Source organism: Trichosurus vulpecula, chromosome 5 (genome assembly GCF_011100635.1).
Source record: "Trichosurus vulpecula isolate mTriVul1 chromosome 5, mTriVul1.pri, whole genome shotgun sequence".
Lineage (NCBI taxonomy): Eukaryota > Metazoa > Chordata > Mammalia > Diprotodontia > Phalangeridae > Trichosurus > Trichosurus vulpecula.
In genome coordinates, this window is record NC_050577.1 from 169587753 (window position 1) to 169607802 (window position 20050).

General features: G+C 37.6%; 1 protein-coding gene across 9 annotated transcripts in view; it reads right to left on the reverse strand.

The window, feature by feature from the left end:
• The window catches only part of CELF2 (CUGBP Elav-like family member 2), a 392630-nt gene that overhangs the window by 342901 nt on the left and 29679 nt on the right, over nucleotides 1-20050 (reverse strand). For 6 of the 9 annotated variants that reach the window (XM_036759896.1, XM_036759903.1, XM_036759901.1 and 3 more), the window contains exon 2: nucleotides 9643-9693. The exons of the other annotated variants lie outside the window; for them this stretch is intronic. In XM_036759896.1, coding sequence (XP_036615791.1) covers nucleotides 9643-9693 — 51 coding nt within the window. The remainder of the gene's footprint in view (nucleotides 1-9642; nucleotides 9694-20050) is intronic. 9 annotated transcript variants of the gene reach the window in all.

Here is a 20050-nt window from a genome sequence, read left to right on the forward strand (position 1 = left end):
ATGATAAAGAGGTTTAGACTGGGAGCCAGGAGGCCTAGGTTCTAATCCCTGATCTTCCACTGACTAGATGGGCAGCCTAGGAACTTTATTACCTCAGCTTTCAATTTCATCATTAATTGAGACAGGCAAGACGATTTCTCAGGTTCCTTCCAGAGTCCAGCTTCTATTACTCATAGCTTCAACTCTTACTTCTTTTTGCCCTCCCAAAAGCTTTATCATTAATCTCTTTCTCCACATTTCAAAAATGAATTCTCAACTGTTTATCTACTTTGGTAAACCATCAAACTCAACATATATACAACCTAATTTGCCATTCCCACCCAAACCTGGTGCTCTCTTTGTTTCCCTATCTATTCAAGGATGCCACCATTTTTCAGTTGCCTGTTCTCGAAACTTCTGATTCTTCCATCTTCTCCAACTCTCATCTCTAATCTCTAACCCACTGCCACATCTTGTCTATGTCTGAAACATCTTTGCATCTGTCCACTGTTCTTACCCTGTAATGCTCTTATTACCCCTACCTAGGCTACTGCAATTTCCCCTTAACTCCTCTCTTCATCTCCAGTTTCCTCACCCAATTGCTATAAGATATCAATGATTAACAGCTGGGAGGGAGCTCAGAAATGATCTCTTCCAAACTAAGAAAAACTGAGACCCATGGAGACCAGGTGGCACACAAGATCCCACAGACCAGAACTTGAACCCAGGTCCTCTTAGGCCAAACTCAGTACTCTTCATATTGAACCATGCTACCCCTCATACCACTGCTAAATTAATCTTCCTTTTATGTATTCCTTTTCTCAAAACCCTTCAAGCACTCCCTATTGTTTAATGAATACAGTCAGGGGCATTCAGGTAAATATTTAACACCCAGCTCTCTTGCAAACACACTTATAAACTTAATCTACATTATTTTTCCTCCATCATTTTCTTAAGTCAAGATGATCAAAACCAAATAAATCAAGTTGTCATCTGTAGCTTACTGACTTCCAAGATATAAATGCTTACAGTGAAAAATTTAAAATCCACAGGGCCAGTCAGAGCTGGCTCCAGCACACCACTGAATAAAATCAATCCTCCTTAGTCTAGCATTTAAGGGCCTCCAAAATCCTGTTCCAGCCCACCTTTACAACCCTAGCTCACATGGCTTTTGCTAGCTATGAACATTGCTTGAGCCTTCATACAAACTAGAAGGCTTGCTATCCCGTATTTTCCTGCCTTGGTGCCCATGCTGTCTCTATTTCTGGATTATCCTTTCCCCCATTTCTGCTTGATGATCTCCTACCTATCCTTCCTAATTTGGACAAACCTCTTCTATGAAGACTTTCTTAACTCCTCCAGGTAGAAATAATATTTGTTTCCAATTCTCTCAAAGCACTTTGATAATACCTCTCTTATGGATGTCTATTCCATAATATAGTTATTTGTAGTGTGTCGTATCCTTATAACTAGACAGCAAGATCCCTTGAACTTAAGAGGTTTTTTGGGTAGGTGAGTAACAAAAATGCTTATTGAGTCAAGAAATTTTTAGGACATATGAGCAGGGATTATAAATACGTGTGTGTGTGCACGCGAGCAAAACAAAGAAAACATCCCCATGGATTGTAAAATTCTTGGAACTCAGTTATCAGTAGCGGAATCAGCTTGGCGTAGTAGAGGGAGTGCTGGATTAGGAATGGAGAACATTGTCGCAGATACTGATGAGCTGTATTACCAGCTTAACCTCTCTCAGCTTCAATTTCCTCTATAATCTATAAAATGGGCATTATAATAGCACCTACTAGACAAAGTTACTGTGAGGATCAAAGGTATATTCGGTGTGTATGTATGTTTATAGATGTGTATATATACATATGTACAATATACACACACGTGTATGCATGTATGTACATGTTTGAAAATTTAAAAATTATATAAACTACGTAATAAACGTTATATTAATTATGGTAATATTTATATGACTGTTAAATAATTATATATGTAATATAATGTATACATTATATTAAATTATATCACTATCAACTGTTATTGTTGTAGTTGTTACAGCAAGAATTTCTGGCACTTGTGTTCTTCCCAAGGCACTATGAGGCGGGCTCACAGAGCAGGAGCTTGAAGGACTGTTACAGATCCATGTTGTACATCCCCATCATTTTAAGGATGAGAAAAGTGACTGATTAGTAGAAGAGACTCATTTAAGGAAAGAGACGGGAAGTGGTTAACTCAAATTCGAACTTGGATCTTCTGTTACAAAATCTAACACTCTTTCTTCCTTTCTTTTCCTCTTCCTCCCCTCACCCACCCCAGACTCAGTCTCCCTGTCTCAGAGTGAAGTACAATAGTTACTCACTCACCGGTCTGATTCTACTGCTGCTTTCACAGAAGCTTTGACCTGCTGTTTCCAACCTGGGTCAGTCTGCCTGCTTCTTAGGCAGCCTGGTCCCCCTCTCCTCCCACCCTCTGACTCTCAGGGGCTCACCATATTGGTGCCAGACTTCATGCAATACCCAATCAGTTTTAACATTACTGGAGTTCAGAATTCCTGAGTTCAAGTGTTCCATCAGCTTCAGCCTCTCTTGCAAGCAGGGATTATAGACCTGTGCCACCTCAACCAGCATCCAATATTCTTTCCACTGAACCAATTAAAATGGGTTCAGGTTGTTTAAAGGAATCCATCTATCTATAGATATGTGTGTCTATTTTTTTTAAAGTTTAAAAGGTAGTAGTTTAGGGGTTGAACCTCAAATTATGAATGAATGAGTATACCAGTCCAGGCTTGTTGCAAAAAGAATCCTCTGGCCTCGACTGCCACAGGAAGAGCACTTCTCATTCTTTAAAAAGGTTATAAATTTATCTGGTGCCTTAAAGGAGCCTCTATTTGTAATGACAGTGTAGCTTAGGAGTAGTTTTAGTTCCAGACTGAGACACCCAATGTGGCTAAGATTTAATGGTTCTTTCCTTCAAGGGACTATGAACAAGGCAAAACATCCTCTAATACAGCAAGAGAATGCCCTCAGGGCTCCATATAAAATTATCATAAAACGCTAAAATGTGAAAAACTGAAGAAAAATGCTGGAAAAGGTAGAAAAGCAATAAAGATGACATTTTATCACTCTATTTAAAGCCCTTTCCACAATTTACCTGGTAGTCATCCTAGAAAGCAATAGTGCATTTTCTCCAGCAGATGTGATATTAATTCTAGTCATTCTTGGTGATTGTTTATATTGGAATGAGTGAATGAGGAGATATCTGGGAAGAATTTGAACAAGCTCCAGTTTTAGGCACTATCAAAAATCCACTGCCCCTAGTTAAAAGAGTAGGTTAAAGTGAACAATAACAATGTTAAATACACATGGAACTCTTATGAGGTTGGTGAAATTTAGAGTCAAAATTTAGAGGCTGATGTGAACACTGGGAGGCTTTCGATAGGATCCCCAAGAACAGGTTTTTTTATTTTTGTATGCACCACCTCAAATTCTTCTACCCTATATACACATAAGTGAGATCTCTATTAATAGAACTGTGGCAAGAAGAGATCGTTACATTAAAATTTATGATGTCCCAGTGTATTATAATAATAGGCTATTATCATGCACTTGGTTAATAGGGTCCATACTGTTATAATGTGTGAAAACCAGATTGAGCAATAAAAATGATAATATAATCGTAATCTTTGCTACTCAAAAAAAAAACCCTTTATAAGAGGAAGTCTCAAAGCACACAACTAAGCTCAATGCTCTTTTTTGTAGATCAAGAAACTATGGCTCACAGAGACAAAAGGACTTAGCTAAGATTTTTTTGCATACATTTGTAAAGGTCTTTGGCTGAAATATCTGTATGAATGCATTATATATGTATATGTGAATATGTATATGTATGCATGTTGTAAATTTTTAAAGTTCAATATCTAAGGGACAGTTATAAGATTGAACACAAGAAGAATGCAGTGACAATAATAAATGAGAATTTCTGGGAAAAAATGACTGGTTGGGAAGTTGTGCTTTTCATCACAAGGTATGGTGGAACTACTAACAAGAGGGACTTAGGAGACCTGAGTTCTCCTTCAGGCTCTGACACTACCTAGCAGTGTGTGGGGCTTTGGGTAAGTCACTGAATTTCTCTGAGCTTCAGTTTCCTTGTATGTAATATAAGGGAGTTGCCTAAATGACCTCTAAGTTCTTGTTCTGCTATAAATTCTATATTTCTATAATTACTGAAGAAATTTTGGAGGGGCAGGTTGTATATATACAATGCAGAATAATTATAAATACTCTCAGCAGAAAAAGGAATTTGCAGGCATGATTGAGGATGAGGGAAGGGATGGCAGGAAGGGGTTATAAAAATTTGGGGTACAATGCACAGCATTACTATATAAGGCCTATCATATCCAGTTGTTTTTAAAAGAAAAGGAAAGAGTAGGGAACAAATGATAACATTTTTGTGGGGCCTTACGGTTAAAAATCTCACCTGGAAAACTCATCATGGATGCGTGTGTGTGTATGTGCGTGTATGTAAACATGACTTCATGACAAGGCTGAATAACATACATTTTCTGACGGAGAGAGAAGGAAACTAGATAAATTTGTTTATTGTTTGAAGAAACATCAATGGCACTTTTCAAAGTCAAAAGAAGAACTGCTAAGTCATTTGTATGCGAGAACAGCCCAAACCTCCTGGAACCCTGTCCTCCACTCCACCTTCTCTGTGACCCACACTTCAAAGGAGTTCTAACCTTAGAGTGCCCAGTTTAAAAAAATCACAGAACTTAAAAGCCATTTTGCCCAGCTCGATTTGGCTGTGCATTGAATACAGTGCATATTCTCAAATGGGAGCAGAAACATCTGAAAAGGGGTGGGAGAGGAAGATAGAGGCTGCTTTTCTAGTCAAAGAGATAAAACAACATTTATCTCTTAGGATTTATACACAGTGCATGTAGAGACAAACCCCATCTGACTTTTTTCTACTGGCCAACATAATAACAGAATGCCTTTTATTGTCATTACTTTCCTAAAATCCTGGCTCTAGAATGGGCTAACCAAGCACCCCTCAGACCAGGGTCTGGAAATTTTAATTCTGGGTTGTTGTTTTTTTAACCAGTGCCTTACTATGCATTCAAGTGAGGCATTTCGTTTGTGTTTGAGCTTCTTCATAGGTAAAACATAGGTATGTCAGGAGATACAGGTGACCAAGATCAGATATGAGCTGCATATTGAGAACATCGACATCACTGAGATAGTAGCCATCCCAAATATGGGAGAAGAGTTGGGATTAGCTCAATATATCAGTTTTTTCTCCTAAAAAATAATTATTTTCAATTTGTGGAATAAAATAAGCATTTTCATAACAGTACAATAAAATCGATGACTGCACATGAAACTGCAAATTTACCATGTTCAACTTGCTATTCCTTCCAAATATACAAGTTATCATGTAATTTTCTTTTCTTTCCTTTTTTTCTTCCCCCTCTCCCCTGCAATATGTCAGTTTGTACACTTGACCCATTATGCACAGAACTTAAAAGTAATTCCTTTTTTGTCCTGAAGGAGGGGTGCAGAGGTTCTACTGTAACCCATTTGGAAGAAAAGGTAGAGATGTCATTTCATATGAACTAATCTACACAGGAGAAGGCTGCAGATAAGGCAGATGAGCATATTCTATATAAAAGGTGGCATAGAAATAATACTAACTTACCCTAAAGGGGATGCTGTAATAACTAATAAAAAAAATAATGCAATGCACATTGCCAGTAAGAATGTCTAGCTACCTGATCATTCCATTTATTTCCATAATAGTTGCAATTTTTAGTGGTATTGTTTCAATACTGGTGGAGAAGAAGGAAGAGTCTTAGAATCAGAGAATAACACTACCTTCTTAAGAACTGCTAGGACTAATTGAGGACATGACTGGTCATATTCAGAGGGTTACGACTGAACCCACAGTTTGCATTTGAATCAGCACATTTTCTTCCTAGCTACTGGTTCTTGGTCCTGCATTTTTCTAGCCCTGCCCCACTTTCTGACAGTCTGCACTTCACCCTTGATGAAGGAAAGCCCCTAATCCTTGTTAATAGCAGCGATGGTTGGTAATGGTGGCAGCAGGCCAATAGGAACAGCCACTAGAATAACTTACCATGAAGGGAGGAAAATAAACAGACGATTTAACATAGCTCTGGGAGAAGAGCAACCTGAAGACGGGTGGGGGAAGGGGGGGCGGTTAAAGTGCCTAAGGTAGGAAAGTACCTTGAGAGGTATAACAGAAATGAGAATTGCCTATTTCTCTAGTCTATTACTCAAGTCTATGTAGTAGTAACAAAAACTGAAATCATATAAGGCCAAAAAATGCTGAATTATAAACAGCAAACAAAGCATTGCAAAAAAAATGCAATATGTCCCAGTTACTATCATGATGGAAGCGCAGAATAAATTGAGTTTTCTGATGGCTGGGATTTCCGTTGCACTCTAATTAAAATTCCATACAAATTATGCGTTTAGAGTTTCCATAAACTGTTGTTACTTTTATTACATGACACAATTTGCCTGGCATAGAAATGTTAGAGCATTAGGGTTGTATCATTACAGAGGATTAAGATCTTATCAAGCTCTAAACATGAGGCATTATGATGATACAATAGAGAACCTGTAATATGCTCTTGTTCTCCAATATACTCAGTGTTTAAGTTTTATTAATGCTTGCTTTGAATTATGGGTTCATTCCTTGTTGGAGACAATTCACACACATAAGGTAGTCAAGATTTCAATATGAAGCTGTTGCTTCTCCCTCCGACTCACTCAAAGGGTGATGGTGGATAAAGGATTGGCATGGGAGTGATTTAACCTCACTATGCCTCAGTTTCTGAAGATATGAAAGTATGAAAAACACGTTGTACATAGTCAATTCAACAGGCAGTTATTTCGTAACTACAATGTACCGTGCACTGTGCTAAGGACTAAAAATAAAAAAGGAAGGCAAAAGCAAAAAAAAAAAAGAATGTTTGGATCCCAAGAAGTTCACACCTTTTCCTCATTAAAGGCATGGAAAAGAGGAGAATTAATTCTAACTATTCCCCTAACAGATTCTATGTTCCTTGGAAATTGCCGATCTTCCAATACATTCAATTCTCAATTACCCATTTGCAGATTATCCACTTTGTGCTTTAATTTTTCATCTCCAATTAGCTTCTTCTGGATACCTAGAATGTTTCTGGGCCACTTCTCCATTGTAAGTTCAAAATACTTAGGCTAATAACATTAGCCTAAGCAAAACACAATTTGGAGGCTAATGTTGTTGCATTACTCAAATTACAAGTTCCATTCCAAAATAAAATAGAAATGAATTTTAATTATCTGTTGTTTTGAATTATCCATGCCATCTCTCTCTCTTCTATTATCAAGAATAATCAAGACTATACCTGAGTAAAGGTACTTTTGTTTTTAAAGCCATAGCTTTTATGCTTCCAAGAAGACAAAAAGACCAGACTATTTGAAAAACCAAGCCCTGTAACTTAGAACATAGCTCTAGAAGGGGCCATAACAGATCCTTTAATCCAGCCCCCTCATTTGAAAGGTGAAGGAAACAAGGTAAGTGATTTACCTAAGGTCACAAAGCAAGTTACTTGTAGAGCTGGGAATAGAGCCACAAACCTCCGGACTTCTTATCCTATTGCAGCAGGCATCTCCTACACCTAAGTTTTATGGCATATCTTCACAGAATCTCAGAGTTGGAAGGAATCTGAGAAATCATTTAGTCCAACCCAAAGTTGAGCATGAATCTAGTCTATACCATACTGATTCTAAATCTTTAATACCTATGCTCTTATTATAACAATGACAATAATAGCTAGCATTTGCATAGCAATTTAAGGTTTGCAAAGCATGTTACATATATTACCTCATTTGATACAACAACCCTGTGAAGTAGGTGCTATTGCTTTTCCCATTTTATAAATGGGTAAACTGAGGCCGAGAAAAGTTAAGTGACTTGCCTAGGCTCACAAAGCTATTAAGGATCTGAAGCAGGATTTGAATTCAGGTCTTTCTGACCCTAAGTCCAACTCTTTCAGCTACTATATTAAAAGTAAGTACAATATTTCAAATTTAGAATAAGTATGGATGTATTCAAAATAGTTTTCAATTATTGGTTCTAAATAAGAAGTGTGTTGTTGTTGTTGTTTTTAAAGTGGATCCCCAACTTAAAAAGGGGGTAGTGGTACATTTGATGGCACAGGGATAGAGTACTAGGCCTGGAGTCAGGAAGACCTGAATTCACATCCAGCCTCAGATACTTATTAGCAGTGTAACCCTTTGGCAAGTTACTTAACTCTGTTTGCCTCAGTTTCTTCATCTGTAAAATGAGCCGGAGAAGGAAAGGGTCAACTCCTCCAGTATCTTTGTCAAGAAAACCCCACATGGGGTCACAAAGATTAGGACATGCCTGAAAGATAACTCAACAACCAGAAAAAAAAGTCTTTACTGTAACAGCCCCCTCGTTTAGAACTGTAAGTTGAAATAAAATGTATCTATGTGGTCAGATAGCCTGAGAATAGCAGTCCTGTCCACTTCAAAAGAAAAACTACTGCATGTAGTGGTGTGGGTAATGAAATCCTATTTAAAATCAGAATCCTAGTTTTAGCATTCAATTAATTCTCATTTCATGACCCCTTTGATCTATGTTATGGAAGCTGTTTAACTTTCTGTCCTCAAGCTCTGCACTGAAGTTCCTAAGCTTATATCAGGAGGCAGAGAATCCCTTTCAGGAGATACCAAGATGAGTTATGATGGCAAAAGCAAAACTAGAATGCTGTCTTTCACCTCATCAAGGGGAATGCTCTCTTTTCCTTACTACCTCCCCATTCCCATCCTGCTCTACTTTAAAAAGCCTTCCATTTTCACAACTAAGCCATACCAAAACTTAATTTGTATTCCCAAAGAAGAGACTGAACCCAATAGAAATACGCTTTTAAAAGAATGACCATCTTTTCAATACCATAGCACATATGCTATGGGGAAATACCAGGTGTCATATACATACCATACTATAAATACCAAGGATGTCCCAAAAATGTTACCTTGTTATATATGAAGGAAGATTCTTAATTAAAAGGCTACACGTCATCCCAGTTATGTCATGCTACATATAATTCTTACGCTGAATTATTCTCCTGGTCATAAGAGAGACCTTTCTAGTTCAGTGCAAAAAATGTGTATATATTTTTACAGAGTAAGAAATGATCCATATAAGCCCTCTATCATCTAAATGCTGTAGTAGATATTCTTTTAATATAATTTTGTAGCAGTATAATCACTTGGTAATAGAATTTATCATTACTATTTAAAGAAACCAAGTTCTCTACTCTATATAAGATATGGAACTGGGAGCAAATGATCTAAAGACAAAAACAAAACAGTCTCTCCCTGCCTTCATAGAGCTTACATTCTACTGGCAAGAAAATCAGCATAATACAATAGAAGGCATGGAAGTCAAGAAAAAAAAAGAGAGATCAGACAGATGCCCAAGGAAAATTTGAGGTGGGAGAAAATGGTAATAGCTGGGAGGTATAAGGAAAAACTATGCCCGTATAGGAACAAGTGACAAACTTGAAAGAAAATAAGGAATTTTTAAAGACAGAAATGAGGTAGGAGTGCGTACCTGGAATGGGGGGTTCCTTGTGCAAATGAACAGAGGAAGGAGCTAGTTCGGCTGAAACAAAATGAATGAAAGATGCAATGAGAAATGAGCTGGAAGTAAATTTGTAATGAAACTTGTGGGGGGGGGAGCTTAAAAGTTAAACACAGATTATATATTTTGTAGTAGAGGCAATAGGGAGCCTCTGAAGATTTTTGAGCAGGGGAGAGATATCAGGCTTTTGTCTTAGTTACGATTATGATGGCAGCTCTGTGAACGGTTTGAATGGATCAGGGAGTGACTAGGAAAAGGGAGACTAACTGAAGCATTATAGTTTCTATGAGCTGATAATCTTCCTGGATCAATGATTTAATAAGCATTAATAATAACAATAATAAGTAATAATTAACAATAAAAGAGAAAATTCTGTAGTATGAACTATCATTCAACTCCCCAGACGACATATAGGTACCACCACCACAATTCTGTAGTCTCATACAGCTCAGGGAATAATATGATCTAGCCATTTTTGACAAATTTCTTCTAAGGATGGATATAGTTTTCTCTTGGGAGTAAGGACTATTTAAAAAGCACCACTAAACCAAATGAAATATAAAAGAGTATATTGGGGAAGAAAGGGAAACAAATATTTCCATATGCCAATGAAAGGTATGTTTCTGGAGCACTGAACTGTTCACCTGTTTGCTAGTGGGGCTTGGTCCTCCTACGGACAAAGCATCTTAGAGATGGATCTAGTCAACAGACTGATAAAAAGGACATCCTCCACTTGCTATTCAAACTTGGCTGTTCTACACATCAATCCAAGTGGGGGAGGTATAGCAATAACAAGGAATGGATACCTTGAATTGAGCTCTATGAAAACAATGGTTCTGAAATCCAAACATTTTATTGGCAAGCCCCCATGACCTCTCCTCCATTCCACACATACTTCATTTAACCTCTATCATATCAATCCATTGATTCCACAAATTAACAACTTGAAGCCTCTTGCTTAGTGATCTTCCAAATTCTTTAAGAGACAGACAAATACTAAAGTGTAAATAGTAATACAGCTATGTAACAAGGATCCATCATCATCGTCATCATCATCATCATCATCATCATCGTCATCACACAAAAGAGAAGTAAACTCAGCATGTTAAGGTGGAAAAGGAAATAAAATTATCAGTAAAGACGTGGGGATTCCAATTGAAACCACAAGAATTTTACCTTTGACTTTATAGATTTGTCCACATCACATAATGAAATATTTGTGGAGGCAAACCTTGTGTGCTATGAAGTTTTGGGTCTGTTTGTTTTTATTGTTTGTTTGTTTGTTTTGGAGTAGGGGAAAGAAAGTTTTCCCCTGGGAGAAAATGACCTTACAGACCAAAGAAATGGAGCTACCTGATTGTGTAAATAGCTATAGGCTCTCAGACTGCATTTTATACAACAGTCCCTTTTATTCATGAGTCCACTGCTTCTATCTTAAAGGAAGACTCCACTATATAAGAGATCTTTTTACCCAACTAGATATTCTGATGGGATTAACTATAGAAATAAAATCTTCACTGGAACAAACTTGATTGTTGCAACTCCTAGGAAGCCAAGGTTATGACATTCCTTCCAAAATCACCTGACATCCTGTTCCTTAGTACTCAACCTCCCAAAAAAAAAAAAAAAAAGGAAGTAGCTGGACAACCTCACCAGATCAACTCCTTTTGCCTCCAGTAATGTCTGCCTGAGGCTGCGTAAAACCCTACATATGTATATTAGTTGTTATTCATCTGGGCAATTGCCCATTAGGTGATGTGGATTAAACTTTTTATCTTCTAACTTTGCCTCTAAATTTATTGACCTCCAATCAAAGGGACCAAGATGGAAGGAATTACTTCCAGGGAGGATCTTGGCACCTCTGGATTAAGGAATTCCCCAACACTTGGTTATTTTTTGAAGAAAATTCTTGACATTAGATAAACTAATGTTTTAAGTTAATAAAAGCATAATCTAAATGTTTGCCAATTAAGGTGTTTGGGGTATTTTTGTAGTTCTTTTGGTCTCCTTCTTTGTTATGCCAATTAATTTACACTGGTAAAACTTTATGTATCAAACGTAACATATCTATACCCCTTCTTCTATCCATATTACATCTTTCTTCAGCAATGACTTGTTTAAATAGGAAAGGATAGAGTTGTTTCATGCTATGCTATAAAATTTCCTCATTTTTATTATGTCTTCTAACTTTATACTAGTTTTGATCAATATTGTAAAGATAAACAACTCTGAAAGCCTTAGGGACTTTAATGAAGGTAATGATCAACCATGATTCCAAAGGACCAAAAACAAAGCACATTCACTATCTCTTAACAGAAAGATGATAGATTTAGGGTGCAAAATGAGACATTTATTTTTAGACACAGAGAATGAAGGAATTTGTTTTCCTTAACTGTGTGCATGTTAAAATGTTTCTCCCCCTATACCCCCGACTTGGTGTGTGTGTGGGGCGGGGGGAAGGTAAGACAGAGAGAAATAGATTTTAATAGAAAAAAAATAAAAGTTTATAAATCCTCTCTATCTCTTGTCTGTCTCTCTCTGTGTCTCTCCCTCCCCTGATCCCTATTTTTCCAATGCATTTCTTGTCACCAGCGACCAAAGTATATGATAATTTAATGGAGAATGGAGAAGAGAAGGTCTTACTGAGTTCTTCAAGGAATTTCCCTACCTTTTCATTGAATGTAATAGATGTCGTTACATAAATTGTGATTATTTTCATGGTGGACTTTTTGCAAATACTTATCATGATTACCCACTGGTCACTGAACAAGTATCTCACATTTAGGGTACCAATAACTAAGTTTAAATACATAGACTGCCTAAAAAATCAATAATCCTTAGCATCCCTCCCCCTTTTCTGAGACTACTGAAGAAGGAAAGAATTCTGTATAGACCTGAGAACTATTTTTCATTTCCTTATGTGTTTTATAGGTGGCTATGGCCAAAGAATTCATCCCCTTCTGGCCTACGGATGAATTTCTAGGCTGATCTTTGGAAAGCTGACATAGCCTGTTTCTGGGACAGTTCTTGATTTTATGGCATAGCAAGAACTCAGGATCACACCTTCATGATGATGAGGCATTCAGTGAAGGGCTTTGTATACTTTTAACACATATTAAATATTTGATGCAGTGAGGTGCCAATTGTTAAGTAAGGTCCCAGAGGAGAAGATCATTCTTAACCGGGGGAAAGGGATGGGAAGGATAGGGATAGGCTTCACCAAAGACATGGCTTCTGAGCTGGTTTTGAAAGATTGTAACACAGAGAAAGCTTGGGGAGGACATTCCAGTCTCTTTGGAGCAATATAGAAGAAAGGCCCAGAAGCAGGAAAGAATTAAACGGGTGGGAGGGTTGGTGACTATTTCAGTTTGGTTGGGGCATAAATTACGTGGAAGAGAAGAGTTTAATACAGGAGTATTAGGATGGTGTAAGATAGCGGAGAACTTTTATTGCCAGGTTAAGGAATTTGAATTTTATTCAGAAGATAATAGGGAGCCAGTCAAGAGTTTTGTGCAGAGAAATAATATAAAATAAGTAGTTATGGCAGGAAGTTATGGCAGGAATAAAGCTATTGAGGTAGGAAGAGAATAAAAAAGAGAAGACCAACTAGGAAGTCATTGCAATAGACCAAGGGAACAGTAGTGGGAAGCCTATACTAGTGTGGCAAGAGAGTGTAGAGATGAGAGTGATGGTTAAGTGCCTTAATACATCTTGACAACCAACTGAATGTGGGATTTGAGGGAGAGGGAATTGTTGAAGGTGATGCCAAGGTGGACAAGACAGCACTGTCAGAAATAGAAAAGTCAGAAGAAAGAACAGGTTGGGGGTGGGGGGAATAGAACCAGTTCTAGATAGTTTGATTTTGATGATTGGAAGGGCATCCAAATAGAGATGTTGTTTATGCATTTGTGTTGTATATGAAACCAAGTGACTTGCTTAGGACCACACAGCTAGTTAGTGTCTAAAAGCAGGTTTTAAACCCAGGTTGTCTTGTCTAAATCCAGAACTCTATCCATCACACCATGCCATATTTCTAGGTGGAAGGAAGGTGAGGAAAGTCTGGTGCAGTAGGAAACAAAGTGGGATAAAATATCAAGTTGACATGCAACACTGTTAAATGTTGCATAGAGGTCAAGGAAGATTAAGATTTAGAAAAAGTCATTAGATTTGTCAAGCAGGTGGTCACTGGTGACCTTTAAGTAAACAGTTTCAGTAGAGGAAGGAAAAAGCGAAGACAGATTGTAAGGGGGGCTCAGAAGTAAAAGGGTAGAGTTTGATTATGAAAGGGAGATGGGACCATTGTTCAATGAGGTGAAAGGCAGTAAGGGACTTGAAGAGAAGTTTTAGAACAATTCAGTTAGACAAGCATTTATGAACCACTATATACCATGCACTGTACTAGATGCGGGGAATATAAAGACAAAAGCAAAACCATACCTGCCCTCAAGGAGCTTATAAGTCATTGTGGGGAAGAAGATAGCGAATCAGTAAGTGAAGAACAGTAGAAGTGCCAAGCAATAATAAAGAGACAGCTGAGTTTATGCAATAAGAATTTATAATGGCTGAAATCAGCTTGATGACATGACCTTCTCCAAGGATATTCAGCAGCTAGAGTCATCACCAGCTGCCATTTCAAGACTCTATCAAAGGCTGCAGGAGAGTAAGACACCCTCTAGTGGCAACATGGTGCTAGTTCCAAGCATATTCAAAGGGGTCTCAAGCTTCACATCAATTCAAGGATGGAACTAATTACAAAATCAGAGGATCTAAAAAGGACCTCTCACCCCCACCCCAATCATATTGTTTTAGTTAATATGCAAAATTTAAAGTATCATTTTCTTTTTTACAGGAAAAAAACCCTATTTTAAGAAAGAAAAATTAGCATCTAAGTCTAACATTTAGTTTGATGCTGTCACTTGGCATACAACAGAGGAATTTTCAATTAGTAACTGCACTTTTGCTGTGTAAATGGCATAGGAAAGTACTTAACAATTAATAGAAGTCAGCCGGCATTTCAAGCCTAGAAGGGAAGTAATTAAATGTAGTAGAAGCTATAGTCACTAAACAAAGATGCACCATGTAAATACAAAAGGGAAAGAAATTGAAAGATAAATGAAAACAAGAAAATTTGACTGCAAGACTGAAGTGACATGATCTTCAAATTCTCTTTTTACTATAAAATTATTTTCTGAGAAGACTTTCACAAAATTAATTTAAGCTAAAAAGAGGTTTTGTTTAGATCCAGGTTTTCTTAACTTGAATACAACACTGCTTCCAAAGAATTTCATGCAAAAATTGGACAGCTTCCTGTTATTTGAATTAACTGCATAAGTACGTTTCCTACCAGTGCTGATGTACTTGATAAATACAATGTAAACATCACCCAACAAGGATGGAGACGGCAAAAAATCACTAGGCTTGTGGTTTATGAAATAAAATTGCCAAACTGAATTTGTATAGCTCCAGAGTCTAAATTAATGCCAGTAACACTGTTATCAGTAGTCCTTATCCTGCCACTCTTAGTTCCTAACACAAACATTTAGGACTAGGAAGCATTACATCTGGCTACAGCTGCATATTACATGGTCCATTGAGACTCAGATGCTGATGGCTGAACTGAATAACAAACAGCTGGGCAAAAATGTAAAAATCAGGAAATCATGAGAAAATGTATGTTATCTCATGAAGGCTCTGGAATCCTAGTGCTGTGTGTGTGTGGGGGGGAAGAGAGACAGAGACAGAGAAAGAAAGAGAGACAGAAAGAGAGAAAGAGAGAGAGAGAGGTAGAGGGGGAGGGAGAGAGAGACAGAGAGACGGAGAGAGATGGAGATTAATATTACAGAGTAGTGTGCACCTAAGATCCAAGTTCAGAAACTCTGGAAGAAATCTTCCTTTATTTTTTGTCTAGACCTTTTTATTATTGTTCGATAAAAGCCTCTGCAATCGTTAACCCACAGTAGCAGATTCTTTTCCATAGTAATAATAATGGAAAAGTTATCAGAACTACTTGAGCTTCCATATCTGGGGTTAACAAAAGAAAACAAAGAAGTTTCAGGAGTAGCGATACATAGAACTTGAGTGAAAACTTCCCTACTAGTGTAATTTGATCTCATGATCCTCCAACCTTGATTCCAGATGCAAAACACTTAAGATTTTAGAAACAGAAGCTGTCAAAAAAAGGGCCTACAGTAGAGGGGATTTAAGTTAGAAAGTAGGAAGATTTGTCCATCTATTAGGTTCATAGATGAAAAGATGGTATCACTGAGACGCTATGGGATATTCTTTCATCAAGTTTTAAGAGGCAGATAAACAGCCATTTCCCTGGAACAGCTATCAATTTTATACCTAAGCAAGAAAAAAAAACCACAAAATGATATGCAAATATATTTAGCCACTTAAAATCTATCCCCAGTCCTGCCCTCATTCGGCAATGTCATACTAATAAACCATCTTCTGTCTGATAGGCATGTCTGAAGTAGAGTATCAATAATTTTAATTGTTAATTATCTGTGGCCATTTTCTCTCCCTTTGGGATTTGCCTAATTTCTCTGTCATAAGTTAACTGGCTGCTTTAGTTGAAGCTCAAAAAGTAGGAGGGATAGACTTAGATAAACTGAGTCGATCCCCTCAGTTCTAGAATTTTAATAAATTAAAATAATCTCACCTGCTCTAGAAGAACCTGACCTAAGACGGAGAACCACCACCGCAGGATGCCCCCAACTCTTATAAACAGCCTTTTGTATAATACAGTTGAATGTATCACTACAACTTTAACCAAAGCTATTTTCTTTCCATTTCATAAGAAAGTCAACAATACCTGTCAAACAGTGCTATGTAAATGTTAGTTGTTATTACTGTTATCACCCTATACCGATAAAGGTAAAGAAAGGTAAGAGGAAAAAATAATATCCACCCATTTTCACCACGCCAAATATTCTACTTTTCTACATGGTAAACTAGGTTAAGATGTACACGTGCAAATGAAATAAAATAAAAACCAGACTGGGGGATATGAAAATGTACGGTAGTGCAGCAATGTAATGCCAGTAACTTAATTGATATGACTGAAATATGGATGCATTGAGGCATATGGAATGCGTTCTTGTTGAATCCCTATTTATTCATGTCTCCTACCTACTGAACACTGTGCTGGTGTGCGGGGAATTGAAAGACAAAAATAAAACAACACCTGCCCTCCAGGAACTTAAGCCCTATTTGAAAACAAACTCACATATGTGCATATGTAGGTAAATAAAAAGCAAATATATCACAGAGTAGTTTTAGAGATACTAGCTATTGGGAGGGGGATGGGAGCATCATGAAAAGACTCACACAAGCTAAACTTTAAGGGGAGAGAGAGATTCTTAAAGGCAGATGTTAAGTAAGAGTACTCTCCAGACATGGGAGACAGCTTATGCAAAGACATGAAGATAAGAGATGGACTGCTATGCACAGGAAACAATAAGTTGTTTATTCCGGCAGAGACAGAGTACATAGGGGAGCCTGGAAAGATAGGTTGGACCCAGATTATGAAGGTTTTTAAATTCCAAACAGGGGAGTTTGTAGTTTATCCAAGAGGCCAAGGGAATCATTAGAGTGAGCAGGAGAGTGATATGGAAAGCCCTGGGCTTTGGGAATATCAATATGTCAGCTCTGCAGAGCATAGCCCAGAGACTGGAGGAAAGGAGACCAATTAGAAAGCAACTGTAATATTCCAGCTAAGAAGTGATGAAGGCCCAGACTGACCTTGTGAACAGAGAAAAGGGGAAGGATCTAGAAGGTGTGGTAGAGTTTGAGTCAACAAGCCTTGACAAATGATTGGATACGTGGCCTAAGGGAAAGTGAAGAGTTAGGGATGATTCTGGAGTTGTGATACTTGCTAATTGGAAGGAAAGTGGTATCCATGAGAGAGACAGGGAAATTAGGAAGAGGGATGGGTTGGGGGAAGGAAAATATAATTAATTTTTCCCTTTTTGGACATGTTGAGTTTGAGATGCCATTCAAGTGGAGGCTATTCAGAAGGCTCCAGGAATGGAGGGGCGAGGGAGAGAGGAAGAGAGAAGGAGGGAGGGAGAGAGAGAGACGAGAGAGAGGAGAGGGAGAGAGAGAGAGAAAGAAAGAGAGAGAGAGGGGTGGGGGAGGGAGGGAGAGAGAGATTGAGAATGTTTCCTCATCTGTAAAATGGTATGGGGGGGGGCACTGGACCACGTGGTCCCTGAAGTGTTTTGTAGCCTGCAAATCTTAAGTATAGCCTGCACCAGATTAAAATGTAATCGGGAATTTAACGAAATAAACAAAAATACAATAAAATATAAATAATATTACATTTTAAAACTAAGTCAATATGCAGTCCTCCAGGATTCTTATGTGCAGATTAGTGGCACAGTTTCTATTTGAGTTTGACACCACTGGTCTAGACGCTAGACTAAAGGAACATGAACAAGGTAGCCATTTTCTGTACAATACAGGAAATCTTTAGTCTGCAATAAATAGCCCAAATGAAGACAAAGCAACTCATCCATCCAGTCAAATTAAGAGGATGGAATCAAATGAATCAGTTACTTGGTGGCATCTAAGCCAAAAATTCTCCAGTCATTTCATTGCTTCACTTTTCAACCAGTTGTTATCAATATGGTATAATTTCTGTCCTCTTCAAATTGTAAATTGTGTAACAGATCCCATTTGATTCCACTACAGTAACTATACCGTCATTTGATGTTTCTACCCAGGCAACTCTGGTAGAAGCTAATTTATTTTGGCTTTATTTTATAATAATTATCCTTTTTTTAAAAGTGAGTTTTGCTGACTGCGTAAGAATGCAAGCTATCCCAAAGCACAGATGCTTTAGTCAGAAGCAAAAACAAATAACCTGTTGTGACAGCACCATGGAGTGTGGGAGACAGCATTTGTAATCCACAGAGGTAATATGTGAAATATACAAATTGAGTTGCCCTCATTTACACCTTACAATTGCACATAATATTATATTACTGAGGTTTGGCTACCGCTCAAAGTATTCACTGTACAGATTAAATCATTTTAAAATCCTTGACAACCCACTCACACAAAATACAACACAGAGACTTGTTAGTGTGCTGTATCACATGTTACTTTGAGCACACACATTTCCTACTCTGACCCTAAAATGGATCTTATTCCAATTACTGTACCCTGTTTGTGTTTAACCAATAAATACAGTTGATGACCCATATACCACTGCTATAAATGGCCGGTCCCCACCCAACACACAGCTGAGTTGGTTAGTTCTACGCCTGACTGAAAAGGGCAGTAAACTATTTATGGAGGGGAAAATTACATTGACTATAAATACTCCCCAGATTTTTAGAGTTGTGAATGGTTAAAAATAATTAAACCACAAAAGCATTCTCATTTCCAAAGATATTCATTCAATCTGGGGAGGGCAAAATATAGAATTGGGAATGTTATGGATCTTACGGGTATTTCGATCAAATCATTTAGACTGACTCTACATTTCCTTAATATAATGCAATAATATATTAAGCCTTCTCAAAGAGTTTTGATTTACTTAGATCCCCAAATTAGTTCTATTGACCTGAAAGATGACCTAGTTCTGAAATCTCACCTCTATCTCTTGTAATCCTAGTTCCCTTGAAAAGTCAGTTCACCTTCAATAGGAAGCTTTTCCTCATCACCCAAGCTACTGGTGCACTCCTTTCCCAAACTAATTTGTATCTATTTTGTATAAATTTTGCATATTCTGTTTATATGGGCACATATTGTCTTCCCCATAAGAATATAAGCTCCTTGAGGGCAGGGACTATTTTTTTTCCCTTTGTAGCCCTGGAATGAAATAAATGTTTAATGATGCTTGTTGATTGATAGAATACACTTTTATAAAAACACATAAATGTCACCTCCCACTGTGTCCCCCAAAAGGGAGGATCTCATCAATTTTGTTAAAAGCTGTTTCAAAGGTTTTTGAGATAATGGACAATGTTACGAGGGTAACAGCAGCCTGAATGCTAATTTCAATGTATAGTTTCTTCCTAAAAATACAATGACAACCAAATAACAATAATAAAACTAAACAGAGCTCTCATTGAAATGAGGAAATAAAAGATTTCATTTCATGTCTAGATTATAGCTAGCCAAAATGTGGTTGGTTTGGGTTTTTTTTTCCCCTTGGCCATGCTCCATCTCCTGCTGGCTGCTAGTGCTGACCCCATAGGACCAAGTCGTCATTGAGTCAGTCCCATCCAGAATGGGGAAACCAGGAAAAGAAAATCACATTCAAATATGTCCATAGAAGCTGCAATAGTTTGGGAGCTGAACCTTGACCAACCCTATCTAGGCTTTCCCACATTCTTATCAAAATGAGACTAGTGTTTCTTGTTTT